Source organism: Lipotes vexillifer, unplaced genomic scaffold, assembly GCF_000442215.2.
Source record: "Lipotes vexillifer unplaced genomic scaffold, Lipotes_vexillifer_v1.1 scaffold1862, whole genome shotgun sequence".
Lineage (NCBI taxonomy): Eukaryota > Metazoa > Chordata > Mammalia > Artiodactyla > Lipotidae > Lipotes > Lipotes vexillifer.
In genome coordinates, this window is record NW_006771326.1 from 271513 (window position 1) to 292262 (window position 20750).

At 42.8% G+C, this 20750-nt stretch overlaps 1 protein-coding gene across 1 annotated transcript in view; it reads right to left on the reverse strand.

Annotated features, from left to right (window-relative positions):
• The window catches only part of RAPGEF2 (Rap guanine nucleotide exchange factor 2), a 97860-nt gene that overhangs the window by 10040 nt on the left and 67070 nt on the right, over positions 1–20750 (reverse strand). Inside the window, exons 8-20 of the mRNA XM_007446618.1 lie at positions 20167–20274; positions 19871–20074; positions 19663–19771; positions 18929–19175; positions 13684–13841; positions 12857–13097; positions 10398–10781; positions 8383–8594; positions 8169–8292; positions 7544–7567; positions 6261–6484; positions 4619–4813; positions 240–392 (exon numbers count right to left, since the gene is read on the reverse strand). Of these exons, the coding sequence (XP_007446680.1) occupies positions 240–392; positions 4619–4813; positions 6261–6484; positions 7544–7567; positions 8169–8292; positions 8383–8594; positions 10398–10781; positions 12857–13097; positions 13684–13841; positions 18929–19175; positions 19663–19771; positions 19871–20074; positions 20167–20274 (2383 nt within the window). The remainder of the gene's footprint in view (positions 1–239; positions 393–4618; positions 4814–6260; positions 6485–7543; positions 7568–8168; positions 8293–8382; positions 8595–10397; positions 10782–12856; positions 13098–13683; positions 13842–18928; positions 19176–19662; positions 19772–19870; positions 20075–20166; positions 20275–20750) is intronic.

Here is a 20750-nt window from a genome sequence, read left to right on the forward strand (position 1 = left end):
TGGCGGGGGGGCGGGGGGAGGGGCACACAGTGCGGCTTGCAGGATCTCAGTTCCCCGACCAGGGATCGAACCCACGCCCTTGGCGGTGAAAGCATGGAGTCCTAACCACTGGACGGCCAGCGAATTCCCAAGGTCATGTCAAAGGACTCTAATGTCAGAAGTGATGTAATCTCTAACTAGAATTGATCACAGCTGAAAGCACAGGTCCCCATGAAGGAGGAGGGGGGTCACCCAGTCACCTTTCCTTGGCGAGCTCTGCGGGGAGGTCGGTGGGGAGGAAAGCCGGGAGGACGCATCCGATACCGTGTCTTCTGCCGGCCTCTTGTGGCGCTCAAGGCTCCCTTCTTCAGACAAAGCAAGAATCTTCTTTAAAGCCTGTGGAGAGTTTATACCTGTAAGAGAGAGAAAATGATTTCAACATGCATTTCCAAGACTGAAAAGACTACCGTGGAGAACAAAACCACTTTTTTTGTGTTAAGATTGAATGTCACATGTCGTGGCAGGTTGTTTCCAGGCTCAATGGTCTCTGTACTCTGCCCGTGTAAACAGTGAGATCGCAGGGGGCACCAGGTGCCCGCCGTGTGTCTGCTGACACCTGCCGAGGACCAGAAAGGCTGCTGCTGCCATTCCACTCTGGGTTCCAAACCTCGACCACCACCCTCTTCAACAATACATCAGACAGCGATGAAGAAACAAAGAGACGATCTGGAAATACTCTAAGTTAGGGTGAGAGCGGCGCAGCTCAGCAGATTTATCAGAACTCAAGTCTGGGTTGGGAACAGGTATTCTGGTGGTGCTGGAAAAGTTAGCTCATGGGACGTGGGAGTGATGGAAGGAAAGCCAAGAGCCCAAAGGAAGGAGCGAGAAGAGAGACCGACGGAGCGCTAAGAAATCAGGCCAATATTTGATCAGTAAGCGTATGACAGAGAAGGCAGGAGGGGACCCAGAGAGTGCCGGGTCCCAGAAGGGTCCTGCAAGCCACTGGGGAGGGTTCCCAGGAGTGGGGTAAAGGGGCGCGGAGGGGGAAGCCATCCAGCGCAGCGCCAAGTGCAGGATCTAGTCGGATGATGTAGGGCGGAAGAAAAAGGATTCCATGTGCCAATACCAGGTGATTTTTCCCCTAAAATTTTACTTTTAGGAATGAGGGAGTCACATCAAGAGATGTTTACTAAAGCAAGCCTTATTATGAGGCACTCTCAATTACCTCATTCTGAACAACAGAGAGACCTGAGGGAAGGCATTATAGGTTGACATTACCTCAGTGAACGTTAGTTTTTATGTCCTCAGACTTAACAGAATCCATTAAAATGGAGGCAATGAAATTTAACAGAGATCTAATTCTTCATCTCACCTCAACACCCGTAAGTGTTCGATACTACTTGAATACAATCTTTTAAAAATGGCTTTTCAAGCAATCTTTTAATTACATGTGCAGATACTGATATATACAGGGTACATGAAAATACCAGCTACACTAAAGCGGCACGAATGAATAGCCTTGATTTGGAAAAGGTTTCCAAGCCGGCATCATACACAGATTCAAAAAGTGCTGCCTTCAAACAGTGAAGATGGATGTGAAGATGCTATGCCTCACAACAGTCTGTTCCACTTCAAAAGCAGCTCTAGGGATGAAGAAGACACTGAAGTGAGAGACACAGGAAGTATTCAGACAAAATTTATTTCATGAACGGGGGTGGGCTCAGCATCTCTAAGTTACTATTTTATATTCTGTGACTTTAAATGTGAAACTATCCTAAGAAGACACATGACTACCCCATCCGCATTTCTAAAGGTCATAAATTCAAATAGGCCTAAAAATATTGGAGAGAGAGTCTCTCTGGGGAAGGGGGGCGGGGATGGCTTTCCATCAGGTACACCTACATGGGGGTGAACAGGCTGTGTCCATATCAGAAGCTCGACAGAAAAGAGGCAGTAGAGGTCGGCTTGCGGGGGACTTGGGAATATAAGAATATTAACAACACAGTAGAGAGACTTCTCTGGTGGTCCAGTGGTTAAGACTCCACGCTTCCACTGCAGGGGGCACGGGTTCAATCCCTGGTCGGGGAACTAAGATCCCCACGTGCCATGCAGTGCGGCCAAAAAATAAATAAAAAAACAAAACAGTGGACAAAGGAACACTAATTCAGTTCATTTGTGATAGGGGGAACAATGTAAATATTTTTTTCTTTCTTATTTTTGGCTGCGTTGGGTCTTTGTTGCTGCACGCGGGTTCTCTCTAGTTGCGGTGAGCGGGGTCTACTCTTCGCTGCGGTGTGCGGGCTTCTCATTGCGGTGGCTTCTCTCATTGCGGAGCACAGGCTCTAGGCGCACGGGCTTCAGTAGTTGTGGCACGCAGGCTCAGTAGCTGTGGCTCATGGGCTTAGCTGCTCCGGGGCATGTGGCATCTTAATTCCCAGGGACCAGGGATTGAACCCCCATCCCCTGCATTGGAAGGCGGATTCTTTACCACTGGACCACCAGGGAAGTCCCTGCTTTGGCTCCTTTAACGTTCACGAACTGACTGTATTTTCCTCCCAAGTTACAGAATCAGTGATTCAACAAATGAGAGTTCGCCTCCAGACGAATCATTTCACTTAAAAATATTCCGCCTAAATTCCAGCAACTCACTGATCATAAGGCAAAGCTAGTTTAAACAAGGTATATGGTCAAAACAGCCTCTGTACTTGTTAAAAATTAAATGAGTAATAGCATAATTTCCCCATGGCATGCCTTGCCTCCACTGCTATGACAAACGAGCATGATTAAATGGGATGCTCTATGAAAACAGTCCTTCCCACTGGTAAAAGTAAAGTTTAACTTTGTGAACATTAATGTCTTATAAAGAGGGAACAACCAGAGGGACACTCAAGTATACCAGGTTAAGACTCCTTCCACTGCAGGGGGCACGGGTTCAATCCCTGGTCGGGGAACTAAGATCCCCACGTGCCATGCAGTGCGGCCAAAAAATAAATAAAAAAACAAAACAGTGGACAAAGGAACACTAATTCAGTTCATTTGTGATAGGGGGAACAATGTAAATATTTTTTTCTTTCTTATTTTTGGCTGCGTTGGGTCTTTGTTGCTGCACGCGGGTTCTCTCTAGTTGCGGTGAGCGGGGTCTACTCTTCGCTGCGGTGTGCGGGCTTCTCATTGCGGTGGCTTCTCTCATTGCGGAGCACAGGCTCTAGGCGCACGGGCTTCAGTAGTTGTGGCACGCAGGCTCAGTAGCTGTGGCTCATGGGCTTAGCTGCTCCGGGGCATGTGGCATCTTAATTCCCAGGGACCAGGGATTGAACCCCCATCCCCTGCATTGGAAGGCGGATTCTTTACCACTGGACCACCAGGGAAGTCCCTGCTTTGGCTCCTTTAACGTTCACGAACTGACTGTATTTTCCTCCCAAGTTACAGAATCAGTGATTCAACAAATGAGAGTTCGCCTCCAGACGAATCATTTCACTTAAAAATATTCCGCCTAAATTCCAGCAACTCACTGATCATAAGGCAAAGCTAGTTTAAACAAGGTATATGGTCAAAACAGCCTCTGTACTTGTTAAAAATTAAATGAGTAATAGCATAATTTCCCCATGGCATGCCTTGCCTCCACTGCTATGACAAACGAGCATGATTAAATGGGATGCTCTATGAAAACAGTCCTTCCCACTGGTAAAAGTAAAGTTTAACTTTGTGAACATTAATGTCTTATAAAGAGGGAACAACCAGAGGGACACTCAAGTATACCAGATGAAGTTATCCGTGATAAGTATCGTTTCCTAGCCTGAGAAGCAGGCAGTGAATGAATAGCGCCAAAAGAGGGTTGTGGGTTGTTTGTTTTTTTGTTGTCGAGTTATACGAGCCGTCTGTATGTTTTGGAAATTAAGTCCTTGTCGGTCACATTGTTTGCAAATATGTTCTCCCAGACCGCAGGTTGCCTCTTCTTTTTTATTTTTAATATTTATTTATTTGGTTGTGTTGGTATTAGTTGTGGCAGGTGGGCTCCCTGGTTGCGGCTCGGGGGCTCCTTAGTTGTGGCATGCGAACTCTCAGTTGCAGCATGCAACGTGGGATGTAGTTCCCGGACCAGGGATAGAACCCGGGCGCCCTGCATTGGGAGCGCGGAGCCTTAACCGCTGCGCCACCAGGGAAGTGCCCGCGGGCTGTCTTTTCGTTTTGTTTACGGCTTCCTTTGCTGAGCAAAAGCTCGTAAGCTTCATTAGGTCCCATCTGTTCATTTTTTGCTTTTATTTCCATTGCCTTGGGAAACTGACCGAAGAAAACACTGCTACGATTTATGTCAGAGAATGTTTTGCCTGTGTTCTCTTCCAGGAGTTGCATGGTGTCCTGTCTTCCGTTGAAGTCTGTGAGCCACTGTGAGTTCATGCTTTTGCGCCGGCCACGAGGGCGTGTGTCCCGACGTCACTGATTTGCACGCGGCCCTCCAGCCTTCCCAGCACCACCCGCCAAAGAGACTGTCGCTTCCCCACCGCATGTTCCCACCTCCTTTGTCAAAGATTAACTGACTGTAGTGATTCACACAACAGTGTAATTCAACTCCACTTCAACAGAAAGTAAATTAAGAGGGGGAAAAAAAAAAAAAGTGTGCGCGAACTTAGTCACCTACCGAAAGGCGGGAGATCCCGTAGGGGCACTTTCTTCCGCGAAGGATAGAGGGGCACGGCGGGAAGCTGCAGCCCCGGGCTGGGCCTCTGTGACGGCTGCGGAGCCTGCGGCGGCGGCTTCGGCTGCAGCCCTGCCCTGGGGGCCACCGGGGAGGTGTCGGCCTTGACAGGCTTTCTGTCACCGGGATTCTTAGGCACTGGTAATTGTTCGGTGTGAAAACAGAACGAGAAGTTTAAGAGGTTAGTGGCCACACACGGGTTACTTTTAGAACTGCACGAGCATTTCCCACAGTTAGAACACTGAAATATGTATCTTTTTTTCCCCTGTGGCCCACAGATAAAGGAGAGAAACAGGGGCGGGCGGGGGGAGAGCCTCCGTCAACAGAAAGAAGGCGCGACGGAACCAAGATTCACTTTATGAAACAAGCCGTCTCAAGAGATGATACTGTTTCAAGTACCACATTTAAAAAGAAACGAAAAATGTGGATAGCTCAGTACGCTGTACGGATGTCTATGAAAAACACAAATCTATTATACAAGCTACAACAGGAAGACCACTAGGAATTATTTTTCTAAAATGACACCCGAAATGTCTTGACATACATGAGCTTAGTTTTAATTTAGTGGATGATACTAGCTGCAGTCTTTTCACTACCAAATTCTCTCTCCAATGAGGTAGAATTATCGATGTTGCTAATAGCAGCCAATACTCCTTGAGTATCGTACTGAGTGTATAATTCCACGGCAGATGGAAAGCAAGCCAATTTGACAGGGCAATTAAATGCCGTATTTTAAGTGTATTAATATTCAAGACAACTCAATGACTTCCTTCCCCCATCTTACACATAATGGTGCTCAAGTAACCGGCCTAAGGTGACACTGTTAGTACAAGGAACAAACAGGATCTGAACTCAGACCCATCTGCCTCTTGAGGACAAACTCTTCACCATGACACACAGTGCTTTTAGAGTGCCCTGGGTAAGTGTGATAATCTGAATCTTTCTCAAATTACCTAACATTTAAGCCCTATAGAAAGTATCTTCAAACTTGCCCATAAAAGACCCCAAAGTGTTCTAAATGGAAAATGCCTCTGTCTTACAAATATGGATGCCGAGAAAGAGAAAAGTAGCCCCCGTTTCTGGCCTGGCCGGACTTTCAAAGGCTGGGGAGCTACACGTTAGGCTGAGCTGTGGTTCCCTGTGGAGAATTCCTGCCTTACACGGTAGGTGAACTCATTGCCAAGTGCCGGCCGAGCTGAGGGGGTCAGAGGCAGCCAGCACACCTAGCTCTGTGCCGCTCCCAGGCTGCCCATCACTTGGCAAGTATCTTTGTGAGAAAACAAGGGATGCAAATGGGAGCTGCACCTGCCCCTGTGTCCCCTGACGGCACTCTGGCTGCGTCGGGATGGAACCAAAGCCGGTCACCCCGAAGAAGCCTATGGTGTCGTGGTCCCCATGCGAACCCCGCTGGGCACGGACGGGGCTCAGGCCCAGGACAGCGCCGCGTGGTCCCCAGAGCCGCCTTCGAGGGAAAGGCGAGCGTGTCAGGATGCTAGCTCCCCCCGTGCCCAGCCCTGCTTTGTCGGCACAGGAAACCAATCTGCATTCCAGCCGGAGCCGGCAGCCACCTTAAGGAGAAACTCACATGTGTTGGTGGCCGGCTCGCACTGCAGGGATAGCGTCTGAAGGCTCTCCTCGTCCATCTCCAGCTCCAAATTGGACAGGTACTGCTTCACTTTTCGAGCCATCTGGGCATCCTCGTAAAGCTTTTTGGCATTGAGAAAGGAGCTACGACGCACCCGCTTTTTGTGACCACCTGTCTGAGCAACGTCTAGCACTGTTGCGTTTGTACTACCCTGGCTGAGAGACCTGGAAGACGAAAAGGTAGAGCTGCAGCTCGCTCCAGCATGGGATCACTTTATCTACTGGAAACGTGCCGAGATGCCTACAAATAGTCTACGTTCAAAAGGCCGCATGCCTCATTCTGGTTAAGTAAACTTTACAAAGGAATAGAGAGTCATACAGATCAAAAAAATTTTTTTCAAGTTTGAAAAGAATCCTACATACACTCTACATACACATATATGTTTGGCACTTGTTCTGTTCCAACTAGAAAATTCTACTTTTCGCCTCTACAGAGCATTCAAGGCAGCTCTCTCGTAGAAGCCAGCAAGTAATAATGATTATATGTAAAAGCTCATGCAAGAATAAAACACACAGTTGCAATCATTAAGAGTGACGTTAATTTTTTTTCTCCTAAAGAGGATGTCTTACATAAATTTAAAGAAATTACAAGGTTCACGATTGTTTTCTTATTGCTTGGGTTAAATGTAGTGAGTTCGTCAAGTAATATGGTCAATCTGTTAATAAAATGGTCATGCAAATGTGAAAACACATGTATGGAAACTAGCACATGAGTCGTTAAGAATTATTTTTTGAGAAGAATTGGTTTATAGGATGAAAACAGTAGTTAGCTGAGCTGTAAAAAATTTAGTTTTAACACCGAGGGGCACCTTTTGTACTACATATATTTACTTCTCAAAAATCTGTGCAATAGCATTGAAACTGCACAATGTTTCCTTCCGACATCCTTTCTCCCCCTCACCCCAGGTTAGATTCTTCTCGTTTCAAAACACACAAATTATATTAAAATAAAGTCTTTCTGAAAGCTCAGGAGTAGGCCTGGCCTACTGTCCCCCAGAACAATCATCAATCATTTCACAGCTCTCTTGGGTCAATGACCTCAGAAGCAAAAGCCCCAGTAGATGAAACTTGAAGTCAGTTTGCCAACTGAAATTCTGCTAGAGCAAGAGGGTTAGGAAAAAAAAAAATGCAAAAATGCAAAGCATCAGAAAACACAGCAGGTGAGAAGACAATGCCACGAGCGGGACGAGAGCAGTGTGGGTGTGCAGTGTCCCCGCCACTTACCCCAGACTCCTCCACTTCTTCTTCCTGTAAGTGAGAGCCGTGAAGGTTGAAGCATATGGGTGTAGAGAGAGACAGAGAGAATCACAAGCTCAGAAAGAAAGGACTAGACTCCTGGACAAGCAGTACTAGAAGCCCACACACCTCCTCACACAAACAGCCTGACCAGCAAGAGTTTTCTGGCTCAAAAGACAGACATATGTAAATATTTGGTTCTAAAGACTTTTGTTGTCTCCTGCACTGCATTCATCATTTTCGGCTACACTGACGGCCAAATCCCTCGTGTGGGCAGTGAGACAATACTGTTCGGATTGTTTATATATTTTTTAGCTCATACTATCCATTACACCTTTTAGCTCTGCAAGTCAGCGTTCTGAAAAAGACAAATCGCTGTGCCTCACGTTCAATGAAAAATGTCAGAGGGAACAACTGTTTTCACGACAGCCCACAGTGCACTGGATGTGGAAGCACAGTCATTCCAAATCAGAGCTCGACGGAGATTCCCCACACAGCCTGGTACATGTCACCGCGCTACAGGCGGGCCTATTCAAAATCTTCTCATTTACTAGGAAGCGCTAAGCTCAACCTTCTCTAACCCCGCGAGCACTGCTGAGGGGGACACACTCACCGAGTCCTGAACATGAGGGCAGGGTCCATGTTCACAGAGGCCATTCGGCCAACGTGACGAATTTCTTTTGCAATCATTCTTAGCTTCTCAAAATTGACCAGCCCGTCAACTTTGGAGTCGTTCCCTATAATTGGCAAAGAAGGAAAAGGGAATCACATGGCATTTACCCTATGCCTCCACAAGTGGAGACAGAAATCTTCCAACTTACACTCACCCTCATGAAGGAACGTGAGATCCTTCTTGATCACCGGGAACAGGGGGATGATGGGAGGCTGTAGGTTTTGGCTGTTGAGGACATTGCGGTATTTTGCCATGTTTCTGGAAGGATCAAACAGGTCTTGGAGATCCTGAAACAGCTTTTCGTATTTATTGGGAAGTTTTTCCCAGGTGGTTCTCAGTCTTGCCACTGGTGCCAGGTTTAGGCCGCTGAGGGGGAAAGAAGAAAAGCGGTATAAAATTAAATGACATCCTTATGAAGTAAGTAAAAGAGCATGCTGTTTATTTCTTAACATGGAACAGCTCTGTGTGAATGCTGTGTATACAGAGCAAAGTACAGGATTCATTCAAAGTACAGGATTAATAATTCTGGGTAATGAGAACTGAAGCTGGAACCAGGGACAGGGCCGAGGGGTTTTACTCTTTTTCCCTTTACACCCTCCTGGTCTGTTTACTGTGGGCAGAACAACTGGAATGCCAGGTGTCCTGAGGGCAGGGCTGTGTTTCGTTGCTTCATCTCCATACGTAAAGTGCTTGGTGCCAAGCAGCTGTCTGATAAAACAGACTGGACAAATATCCTAGAGTAGTAACATGAAACAAAAGCCATGAGAACAGGAAGAGTAACAGATATCGTATACTGACGCATATATGTGGAATCTGAAAAAACTGGTATAGACCATCTTATCTACAAAGCAGAAATAGAGACACAGACGTAGAGAACAAATGTATGGATACCAAGGGGGAAAGCGGGGGGAGGGGAGGAATTGGGAGATAGGTATCCACATGTATACGCTATTGATATTATGTATACAATAGACAACTGATGGGAACCTACTGTATAGCACAGGGAACTCTACTCAGTGCTCTGTGGTGACACAAATGGGAAGGAAATCCAAAAAAGAGGGGATATATGTATACGTATCTATGATTCAGTTCGCTGTACAGCAGAAACTATCACAACATTGTAAAGCAACTATACGCCACGTAAAAAACAAAAAAAAACAATAAGAGCATGATCAAACTCCTAGACAGGAAAAACGACTAACTGAATCATCACCATCACCATCAATATTGCTCATTGTTTCAGTCTGCACTTCCTTCCAGCCTCAGTCTAAGCACTTAAAAGGGAAGAAAAGTAACATTTACTAGGCATCCCCTTTGTGCTGGCTGATGGAACTCCACATACATTGTGTCATTTAGTCTACTTGGATAACTCTTTGGGTCACTGTTATTTTATAGAGAAGTAAACTGACTTTCAGAGAAGTTCAAATAATTTGCCCAAAGTCACAGAGCTAAAAAAGTGGTGAATATAGATTTTCTGGGCTTTAAATCAGCATAAAAGAGAATTTTTTTTGAAGTATAGCTGATTTACAGTGTTGTGTTAGTTTCAGGTATACACAGCAGAGTGATTCATCATACACACACACACACACACACACACACACACACATCTATATATATCTATTCTATCTATATATAAAAAGAATATATCTATTCGTTTCCAGATTCTTTTCCCTTATAGGCTATTACAAAATACTGAGGAGAGTTCCCTGTGCTGTACAGTAGGTCCTTGTTGGTTATCTATTTTCTATATAGTCGTGTGTATCTGTTAATCCCAAACTCCTGATTTATCCCTCCCCCACCTCTTCCCCCTTTGCTAACTATACATTTGTTTTGTACGTCTGTGAGTCTATTTCTGTTTTGTAAATAGGTTCATTTATATATATATATATATATATATATATATATTTTTTTTTTTAAGATTCCACATATAAGCGATATCATATGATATTCGTCTTTGTCTGGCTTACTTCACTTAGTACAATCATCTCTACGTCCATCCGTTACAAGAGATTTTAGATTAAGGATTAAGATTAGGATTCGGAGAAAAAGAATTGTTCCATATGATGCAATTAAAAACTACTATACTCACACAGAGTCTATGGTTTTCAGGGATTTATGCATTTTTAAATCTGCAAACTGAATCGAACCTTACGACAAATATCCTCTTACCTGATGATTGCAAACATGGAGTTAAAATTCTTGCACTCCCTGCAGTGCAGAGCTATCTTGATGAAATGCTTAATGGTCTTCATCCTCTTCAGCTGGTTCGTCTCCCGCAGAATCTCAGAGGCTACCCAAAACGTCTCCTGGTTAATGACCTCCTCGAATTTCTTCAGGTTGGCACAGCTGGTTTTCGATTTGAGCTTAAATAAATCATCTATATACTCAGTAGGTTCGATGTTGCGGAAGAGCTCAAAGTTCCGCATGGAGAGCTGCGTGGCCACCTCTACGGTGCTGAGCTGCAGCAGGGAGATCTGACTCTCTCTCAGCAGCTCCTGAGCATCTTCATCCGAACAAAGGGTCTCTGTCTCCATGTTGTTTTTCAAGTAATACCTGTGAGAGACACAGAATTCAGAGCCTAAGCAGCAGTCTCACGATACTCCTTGAAAGAACGATGCTGTCTGCTGAACGGTGGTGAGAACACTCCACTGAATGATGGAAGGACAGACAGAGAAGGCAGCAGCTCCTCGGTCACCAGATCACAGAACCTGGCTCAGAAGCCACCGACAGAAACTAACGCACCACATGGAATTGCATCTGTACCAGGTGCAATCCATTTTGTCTTGTCCTTCCCTGCCTTCTAGATTACTTTTTTTTTTTTTGCTAAAAAGGACAGAAAATAGCTGAATTTTAAAAATTATCAGTTTAAATAATGAAAAAAGCTCTACGGAAGGAAACAGGAAAGATTGATCAATCCAACCTATTTATTCAAATACCAAAGAAACCTGCAAGCTATTTCCCTCTATTTGATCCTATGAGGAGAACGATCCTAAAATAGATTTTAACTTTCAAATATCTGATTTTCATGAAAACCCTCCAAGTAAGTGGGACAGGTATTATTCCTATTTGTCAGATGAGGAAACGGAGGCTCCCAAAGATGTATGCCAGCTGTAGACAGAAAACTCAGGGTTAGCACTCCTTTCTCTCCGTTAAGTGACTTGACGAGAACAGAATCCAGATGTCTGCCCTGTGATTTTTTTTCCCCCGATTTTATACAAAGATGCTCTCCTTAAGCCAGATTCCACAAAGGGAGAAACAGAATGAGCAGGGTGGTCCTGCTAGACTGGCATATATCGCCGAAGACACAGACCTCGGGACCTTGACACTGAGATTTCATGTTCTTGGTTTTTTTTTCTTTCTTTTTTTTTTTTTTGCGGTACAAGGGCCTCTCACTGCTGCGGCCTCTCCCGTTGCAGAGCACAGGCTCCGGACGCGCAGGCTCAGCGGCCATGGCTCACGGGCCCAGCCGCTCCGCGGCACGTGGGATCTTTCCGAACCGGGGCACGAACCCGTGTCCCCTACATCGGCAGGTGGACTGTCAACCACTGTGCCACCAGGGAAGCCCACGTTCTCAGTTTTGATTACTCATGAAGCCCACGATGTGAATCCATTTGTAATTTTCTTGAATACTGACTGTGAATCATGACTCTGCACCTCAGTGAGATTTGGAGAACTCCACCAAGATTACACATAGGTCAATGCACATTCAAATGATAACGAGACAGTGGGCCTCCTAAAACAACCCTACCCACTAGTGTCAGGGCTGGAAATAAAGTGAAAGTGAAGAAGACGAAGGAAGTTATAGTTGACGGCAAGAAAGCAGAAGCTCTGAATGAATTAAACTAGGTTCAGATGCATAACACGAAGCAATCAAGAATACAATGAAACACTCCGTATGGCGAGAAAAAAAGAAAAAAAGTGATTTATGAAAACAATTTTCAGTAAGTGCCGAATCTAGTCATTATACGAGAGCCAAAACCGAACTACTTTTTCAACTTTCCCTTATTTGTGATTTGAGGCTATCAATTACATTTTATCAATGGCAACACCATGCAAGAGGCTGACAAGATCCCATACAATATTTTCCTACGAGTACTGTGTGACAGAAGCGCTCTGAAGACCAAGCAGCAGAAGACCACACTCTGAGGCAAATGAGCTTTGGTTCCAGAGTTAAGAAGGGTTTTTCATAGTGTCATGAACAATAGCAGGCAGTTTTAGCCAGCCACACTGTCACAGACATCTCCGCGTAAACAAACGAAGCTCCTGGAAAAGTCCGGTAGGCAGGAGCGGGTGACAGAGGATACTAGTGGAAGATGTGTTTGTGAAGGTGCGTCTGCCAGGAGAAGGGAGATGCCCTCCTGCGCGTCCTTATGGGATCGTGAGCGCTGGCCGGCAGCGACAACGGTCAGGTCACAGCGCCCCTGTTTTGCACCAGCTCCTAAGAGATCCTTGCGAGGGGTCCACAGTCTACTGTGTGCATTTCCTTTGATACGGCAATGCTTGGTGAATGGGGAAAATCTTGCTTTTAATCTGCAACTTATTTTAAAAACCCTTAGAAAGCATTCACCAGACTCTGATGTGGGTTTAAGGACAGGGTAAAGAAATCCAACAGGATAGACGACGTCTACCTTCCACTCAGCTGTATTCTGTCGGCAAGTTTGGAAAGCTGATCTGGAAGTCTTCTTTGTTTGATCACTCCCTCTGGCGTGACAGAGACCTCACAGAGTGAGTACTGATCTGGGGTGGTGGTCACAGCAAACTCCCGGATGGCCTGAATGACCACTTCCTTCGCCGTGGTGTCCTTACTGATCATGATGTATCGGCTTTGCTGGTCAGCCTTGAAAACCCTTAGCACTTGATCTGGCAAGTCTGGGGGAAAGAAGAGCCATCCGTCAGTAGAAAGGATTTCAGTACCTGGCAATACAATTAAGGAATGCAACCTGAAAACGTCTCCTCAGAGAAGATAATGCTAAACTGTCATCTCTCCCTTACTTCAATCCTCCTGCAAAGATTCACTCAGTCAATATACAGGCATGCTGCACGAGCACATCTGCCTAAAGATAGCCACATTACCCACAGACAAAGGCAAACAGATCAGGTCACAACAGCAGGGTTGTCAGGCTGGCATCTTTATTACACTGAAGAGCCCAGGAAGCTGACTGAAAATATGCCTCTTACTCTTTATTTAACATGACCTGGTGATACCTGCATGGTACGTGTTAACTTCATTTTAGGAAAAAGAATGCAAGTTCAGAGAGATTCATTTGCACATGGGCATATCAAACTGGTCTGAAGAATAAAAATGAACCGGTTCCAGCTGTTGGAAGTTTACATTTTATCCTGACTTTTAGCATCTGATAGAGTCCATGCCATGCCAAGAGAGATACACACAGCATTACCATTATGTCAGGGGAAAAAAAGACGAGAAAACAAAAGCAGTGTGGGCCGTGCTTACCAGGAGTAGCACTGAAGTCTAAAATGCGATGATGGGACTGCAGTAAATCAGGATTACTGGATGATAAGGTTCCACTGACGGGCAGCGCGGTCGGGATGTGCTTGGTCTGCCTTAACCCGACTATGCTGTCATCCTGAGACTGACCAATCCCGATGTCGCTGAACCAAGAGGAAAGGTAGAAAATAGACGATCGGCAAGTTAAAAAGTTATGACTCATCAACAGATAGTGTGCACAGACAATAAATAAACCATATTTCAGAAAACCCGCAGTTCACGTACAACTATCATTAATAAATTCGGTTGGAACTTGCAAAGCAACTACTGCTTAAGTGTATCCAACTCATGTTTTAAGTGCATAGCATGTTTCTCTAAAACCTTTGCCTTTTTAGCTTAAGACAAATCATAACAAATATTAGTAGTTTCTGAGTACAGACATATATTCAAGAAAAGATAAGCCCTAGTTAGTCATAGAAATAGTCATAGAAATAGATTTAAGAAAAAGCACATTTTTAAAAAGGCATTTAGTCACTCAAATGATGGCTTCTGCCTCAGAAGGGTAAGTTGTTTTATAATCTTAAAGAAATGAAGAAACTGAGTAAAAAAATGAATAGAGAAAAAAAATCCAAACTGTCCCAACTTCATTCTCCAGTGTTTCAGAGAAATAAATGAGAGATCATGATGGAGTCAAATGTAAAGGAAGCTTGACACAGACATTATTTCTTAATTATACAGAGCCTAAAAAAGCAGTGGTGCATGGTGACATTTCTTGGCATCGAAAAAGAGGCAATGGAAATCCAATGACTCACTTTCACTTTGAACTCACTACTCAAAATTTCTAGTTCTACGTTTAAGCTCCCAGAGAAATACTACTTACTATGGATAGCTACAAACTCATTTCCGTTTATAAAAGCCTGGGGACAACTCTTACAAACATGGTTTAATAATACATAACATTGTTTCTAGATTTGAAGGGCCAACTGTTTCCAAAACAAAACATCAGAATGAAACAATAAGCACAAACAAACACAAAATAAGTAGAACACAAGCAAATGGTTATAGCTCTGACCAATTTCTATACATCCCTTGAAACAAGGAGAAAGAAGATCATACTATAAGGTTGGGGTACCAACCAAGGTGCCATAAAATTAAGACACTTAGCATCAATTAGGCTTTGGGACATGACAGCTTGATCAAAGTAACTACCATTTTTAATGGCTGTGCAAAGAAAAAAAAAATCTAGCAGCATTCTTCCTCTTTATTTGGGAGGGAAATGGAAATTACAGAGGCAAATAAGCAAGCACAAGACCAAAGATGATTTTAGTGTAAATTCTTCAAACTTCATAGGTAAATATGATCCAGCGATCCCACTCCTGGGCATATATCTGGAGAAAACACTAATTTGAAAAGATACACGCACCTCAATGTTCACAGCAGCACTATTTACAATAGCCAGTTGTGGAAGCGACCTAAGTGTCCATCAACAGATGAATGGATAAAGAAGACGTGGTATATAAACACAATGGAATATTACTCAGCCATAAAAAGGAATGAAACAATGCCATTTGCATCAACATGGATGGACCTGGAGATCACCATACTAAGTGAAGTGAGTCAGACAGAGAACAACAAATTATCTATGATATTGCTTACATGTGGAATATTAAAAAAGGGTACAAATGAACTTATTTCCAAAACAGAAATAGCCTCACAGACATAGAAAACAAACTTACGGTAACCAGAGGGGAAGGTGGAGAGGGATACATTAGGAGTTTGGGATTAACATATGCACACTACTATATATAAAATAGATAACCAACAAGGCTGCTTAGCCTGGGGAACTATACTCAATATCTCGTAATAACCTATATGGGAAAAGAATCTAAAAAGTATGCATATATAAAATGGAATCACTTTCCCGTACACCTGAAACTAACACAACATTGTAAATCAACTCTACTGCAATAACAGTTAAAAAAAGATTCAAAGGTAAGTCCACAACAAGATTAAATTTCCATTTAAGTGCGCAGAGGCATGTATATACAGACAAAAAGGATTCATGTTCTATGCAACATTAAAATCTTCACATTTTTAGTGGAATTTTATTTTTCAACCATATAAACCAGGCTTTACTGCCAAAAATATTAGATGCCATACATACATGAGACAACTGCTATGGACTCAGACCAAAGACAGAGCCAACTGGGCCTTTGCTGGCACAGTTGCTATCAATCCTGGCACACTCCAGGCATCCCCCAACGGGCAGCCTTCTGCAGAGCTGTTTCTCAGCAACGTTTCCATACCAAGCATGATGATCTAACGCTCTACTATCAGCTGTATCTCTGCCGTCCACAGACACAGGGTTACTCTTGGACTGAAACTACTTTATATTAAAGGCTTAGTTCAGAAAGGTCCACCTCTGAGCACATTCTCTTGTTGCTGGACCTCTAGAACTCTCTCACTGCTACTGAGATTTTTTGACCTTGGTTAACTTTATATGTAGTCTGTTGGTTTATTCTCTCTTTCCTCAGGGTTCTGCAGTCTTTCTCCACTTACCCGACAAACAGACCTGAGCTTTCCCAGCCTCCTGCCCACCCACCCCATAGTCACATCACTCTTCCGGGCCTATCCTTGTCAGGCTGCCACCATCCAACATCTTAACTTCTGTGATACTGATAACGTTTGAGAGAGAGGAAAAAAAAACTAGTATATCTGGAAGACTCATCTAGGACTTCCCTGATGGCCCAGTGGTTAAGAATCCACCTTCCAATGCATGGGATGTGGGTTCAATCCCTGGTCAGGGAACTAAGATCCCACGTGCTGCGGGGCAACTAAACCTGCACGCTACAGCTAGAGAGAAGCCCGTGTGCCACAACTACTGAGCCCGCGTGCTCTAGAGCCTGCGCACCACAACTACTGAGACTGCGTGCCACAACTACTGAGCCTGCGTGCTCTAGAGCCCGCGTACCGCAACTACTGAGCCCGCATGCCACAACTAGAGAGCCCACATGCCACTACTAAAGAGAAGCCTGCAACGAAGAGCCCACATGCCGCAATGAAGACCAGCGCAGCCAAAATATAAAACACAAATTTAAAAATTAAAAAATAGAACATACTAGAAGATTCATCTGCTTGACTACTTTGGTAGCTTTGTCAAAAAAAAAAAAATCTTTCTAAACATATGCTTATTTCTAGGAGATAAAAGTTTTAGTAGTAACTAGTATTAAATAAAGTCTGTCATACCAATATAATAGATCCTCCAGTTTACTGAGCCTTCTTTTATTTTTTTATTTTTATTTTTTTTAATAATACACAATGTATTTATTTATTTATTTATGGCTGTGTTGGGTCTTCATTTCTGTGCATGGGCTTTCTCTAGTTGTGGCAAGTGGGGGTCACTCTTCATCGCGGTGCGCAGGCCTCTCACTATCGCGGCCTCTGTTGTTGCGGAGCACAGGCTCCAGACGCGCAGGCTCAGTAATTGTGGCTCACGGGCCCAGTTGCTCCATGGCATGTGGGATTTTCCCAGACCAGGGCTCGAACCTGTGTTGTCTGCATTGGCAGGCAGATTCTCAACCACTGCGCCACCAGGGAAGCCCCTGAGCCTTCTTTTAAATATAACTATTCTTTTCATTTCATTTCAATTACATTACATACATGGATTATTTCAAATAATTTTCATAATAATATTTAATATTTCATTAAAAGATTTACATGAGTCATCTGTGTTCTTCAAGGCAAATTTAAGATGTTTCCTCAGTGCTTTAAAAATCATGTCTAATTATTATCCTTTTTTCTTTTCCCTTTTCTAGCTTTTGAATATCTTTCTAAATGCACAGAATAACATTATACATAGTACTCTCATCCTGTGTCCTTCGCCAACACCCTGTACTGGGGATGGATTACGTGCCAGCTCTGACATGTCACGTTTCTATTAATACTCGGCAGGGTCATGCTGACTTGTGTTAGATTGTTTTAAAGGTTCATATTTAACTCATGGTCAACTGACTCTAAGATTTTTTTTGTTACCGTCCTGCTAATAATTCTGCGTTAAAGTAACTGAAGTTACTTTTCTTATCTACTTAAAAATGAGTTTTTCATCAAGAAGGGTCACTTAAAAAATCGATTCCTATTTTCTATAATGCCAGCAGACCTAATCCACTGTCTCTTAGAAACTTACTTGTTATAATCATACTCTCGAGTCTATAAATAAAGCCATCTTACTCACTGCTTATCCTCAGGACTCTGCTGTAGCAGTCTTTTCTAGCTGATATGAAACCGCCAATCATTATAGTTTAATGGGGAAAACACAAGTTTGACACTCGACCCATTAACAGCACATCCTAGACCATGTCTCTCTAATCTTTGGATGAAAATTTTATCTGAAGTGGAATTAAAAAAAAAAAATGCTCGATACACTCCTGAATGCTTATATGTACTGCTCCTCTGTAGGACCCATTAGATTATCAAAGAAAGAAAATAACCTTTATGTTTTCAGGTTGTCTCTTACACCTCTGTAGTTTGAGGAATCAATAATAAATGAATTTGGGGCACCCGTGTAATTTAACACTTTAAAGAATTTTGGTTGATGGTAACTGGGTTTTATAGAACACCCACAGACCCAGAAGGAGCTAAAATGAAGACAAAAGCAAGCAGACAAGCAAAGCTAAAAAAGTGCGACACCTGCAACTTTGTCTGGTATGAGCTCCTGGCGTAAGTAAATAGCTAAGAAGAGATTCAATACGCCTGACATTCTGACTGCAGAGCCCACTGGGAGGAAGGAAAGGAGTTCTGTGCTTGGTTGGTGATGTCCTGGCAACAGTTAAATAAATGAAAACAGGAGAGAGAGGAAACAAGAGAATGGCAAGCGTGAACGGAAGCAACTGGGAGCAGCAGTGACCTGGCTGGCAAACAGCAGATGCTGATGGTGGAGAAGACACCCAGAAACAAAGAAACAGGAGCAGAAATGACGCCACACCATGGCGGAGACAGGAGCAAACACACATTCTTGCCTTTTAAAAGTCCAAATGAGAAACAAAATATTTCAATGAAGATCGGAGTGGGCAAGTAAGTGGCAAAAATGGGATCAAAACAAATTTAACTGTTCAATAGCGCTTCTAAGATAGCTCAGCCATAAAAGCCTGAAAACATTTTTTACACTCATGTGCAAACACTAGTTACATCACTACCTTGGCATGTCATTTTAACACAATAACGTAATGCACAGAAAACTTATACAGACACTTACTTATATGGTTTTTGTGGCAAGATACTAATCCGAGTCTTGTCCAGTATCTTTTTTAGCTTGTTCCTTCCCCCAACAGTGTTGGCTTTACTTTTCTTATTTACTTTTTCAAGTCCTATCACCTGTTCTACGTCTACAGCGAGATCTGGAATGGAGTAGCGACTGGCCTTTTTGATGTCTCCAATTTTAGGGAGGTGAGGGGCACCATTTCTCTTCTCTTCTGACAATCTTGTTAGAAGTTCCTTAAATACTAAAAAGGAAACAAACACCGCAAAACACCCATGATAAGAAATCTGAACAATTCAAAGGCGATTGTAGAACTCGGAAATATTATCTAAGTACAGACTTCAGCTATCAAAACGGTAATCTTGTAGAAAAGCACTACTCCAATGAACAAATGACACCAAGAATCTGTTTTTGTATGTTTTCTGTCACTTCTACTCAGATTAAGTTAAAATAGTACACTCTTTAAATATACAGCTATTTAAAATATTTATCAATAAAAACATCGATAAAAATAATGTTGTGGCCCTCAAGTAAGTAGATTTTGATTCAGATCTAATTATACACTTACATAATTAATTCTGTATCTATGCATTTTACTATAAAATTTCAATTCTTATGATGTTTGAATGATAAACATGACTTTTTTCATGATTAAGACCTAAATGCTAAAAAAAAAAAGACCAAAAAAAAAAGGAGAAAAATGAAAGTATGCAAAAATGTAAAACACTTACCAAATAAATTGGTTTTCACAGTGATAGATAAGTGTGTGTTATTTCTAAGAATTTCCATGGCTTTTGACAGCTGAATATTTTCAAAGTTTTGACCATTTACTTCTAATATCTAAAAATAAAGTTACAGAATTAATTTCAGTTTCCCAATTGACTGAAGGAGAAAAAGACACCAGTATTTACCCTAATTTTGCATTCAGAAATACCATACCTGGTCCCCTCGTTTCAAGCCTGCCTCGGTTGCTTTGCTACCTGAATCTACACTGTCAACAAAGATTCCAAATCCTTTGTCTGAGCCTCCAAGTAAGATGAAAGGCAAGGGAGCTTCTCGGGATGGTTTTGTGAGTGTCATCAATCTTCTTTTTGCCTTAGCAGCACAAGCAATATTTAACAGCCTTAGATGTCCACCCATTTTCTACAAGAGTTCAAAAAGAGTGGTTTCAAAGACGGGCTGAATAAAATGAACTTAAAGCTGATGGTTTATTTTTTAAAAATCCCAAATATTACCTCTCTTTCCAGATTATTTTCAAATTCTTCTAGAAATCGAGTCATCGCAGGATCCCCTTCGAAGTCATTGAAGTGATTATTCACCCACAATAATACTACCCGTGTAACCTGCAAAATCAATTATTTTTAATAGGTTTTCTTCTTTCTAGTGCTAAAAATTTACGATTAAAGTCATTTCAAAAATGTTATCCAACAAACAATTTACCTAATAACAATGAGCAAGAAAGGTAACAATAAAAGTCTCAGATTTCATTCCTAAGAGGATGACCTTCTAAAAATATATAGTAATACTCTGAATGTGGACTTTACACTGTTTGGCCGAGAAGGGTTTTGAATCTGTGAAGGATGGTAACTAACTTTTATCTTGCTTCCTCTCAAAATATATTTGAAATAGGTCACAACAAAAACTATAATAAAATCAAAATAATACAAAAGAAGACAGAAACTTTAACATCTACAATTCTGCAGGGAAAATGAGTAGCCTTTTCTTACCCTGCACACATGTTTTCACTGAGCCCTACACTGAGCTTTATACAGAACAATACACACACTCACAGCTATGGAATATTAGCTTTGTACCAGCA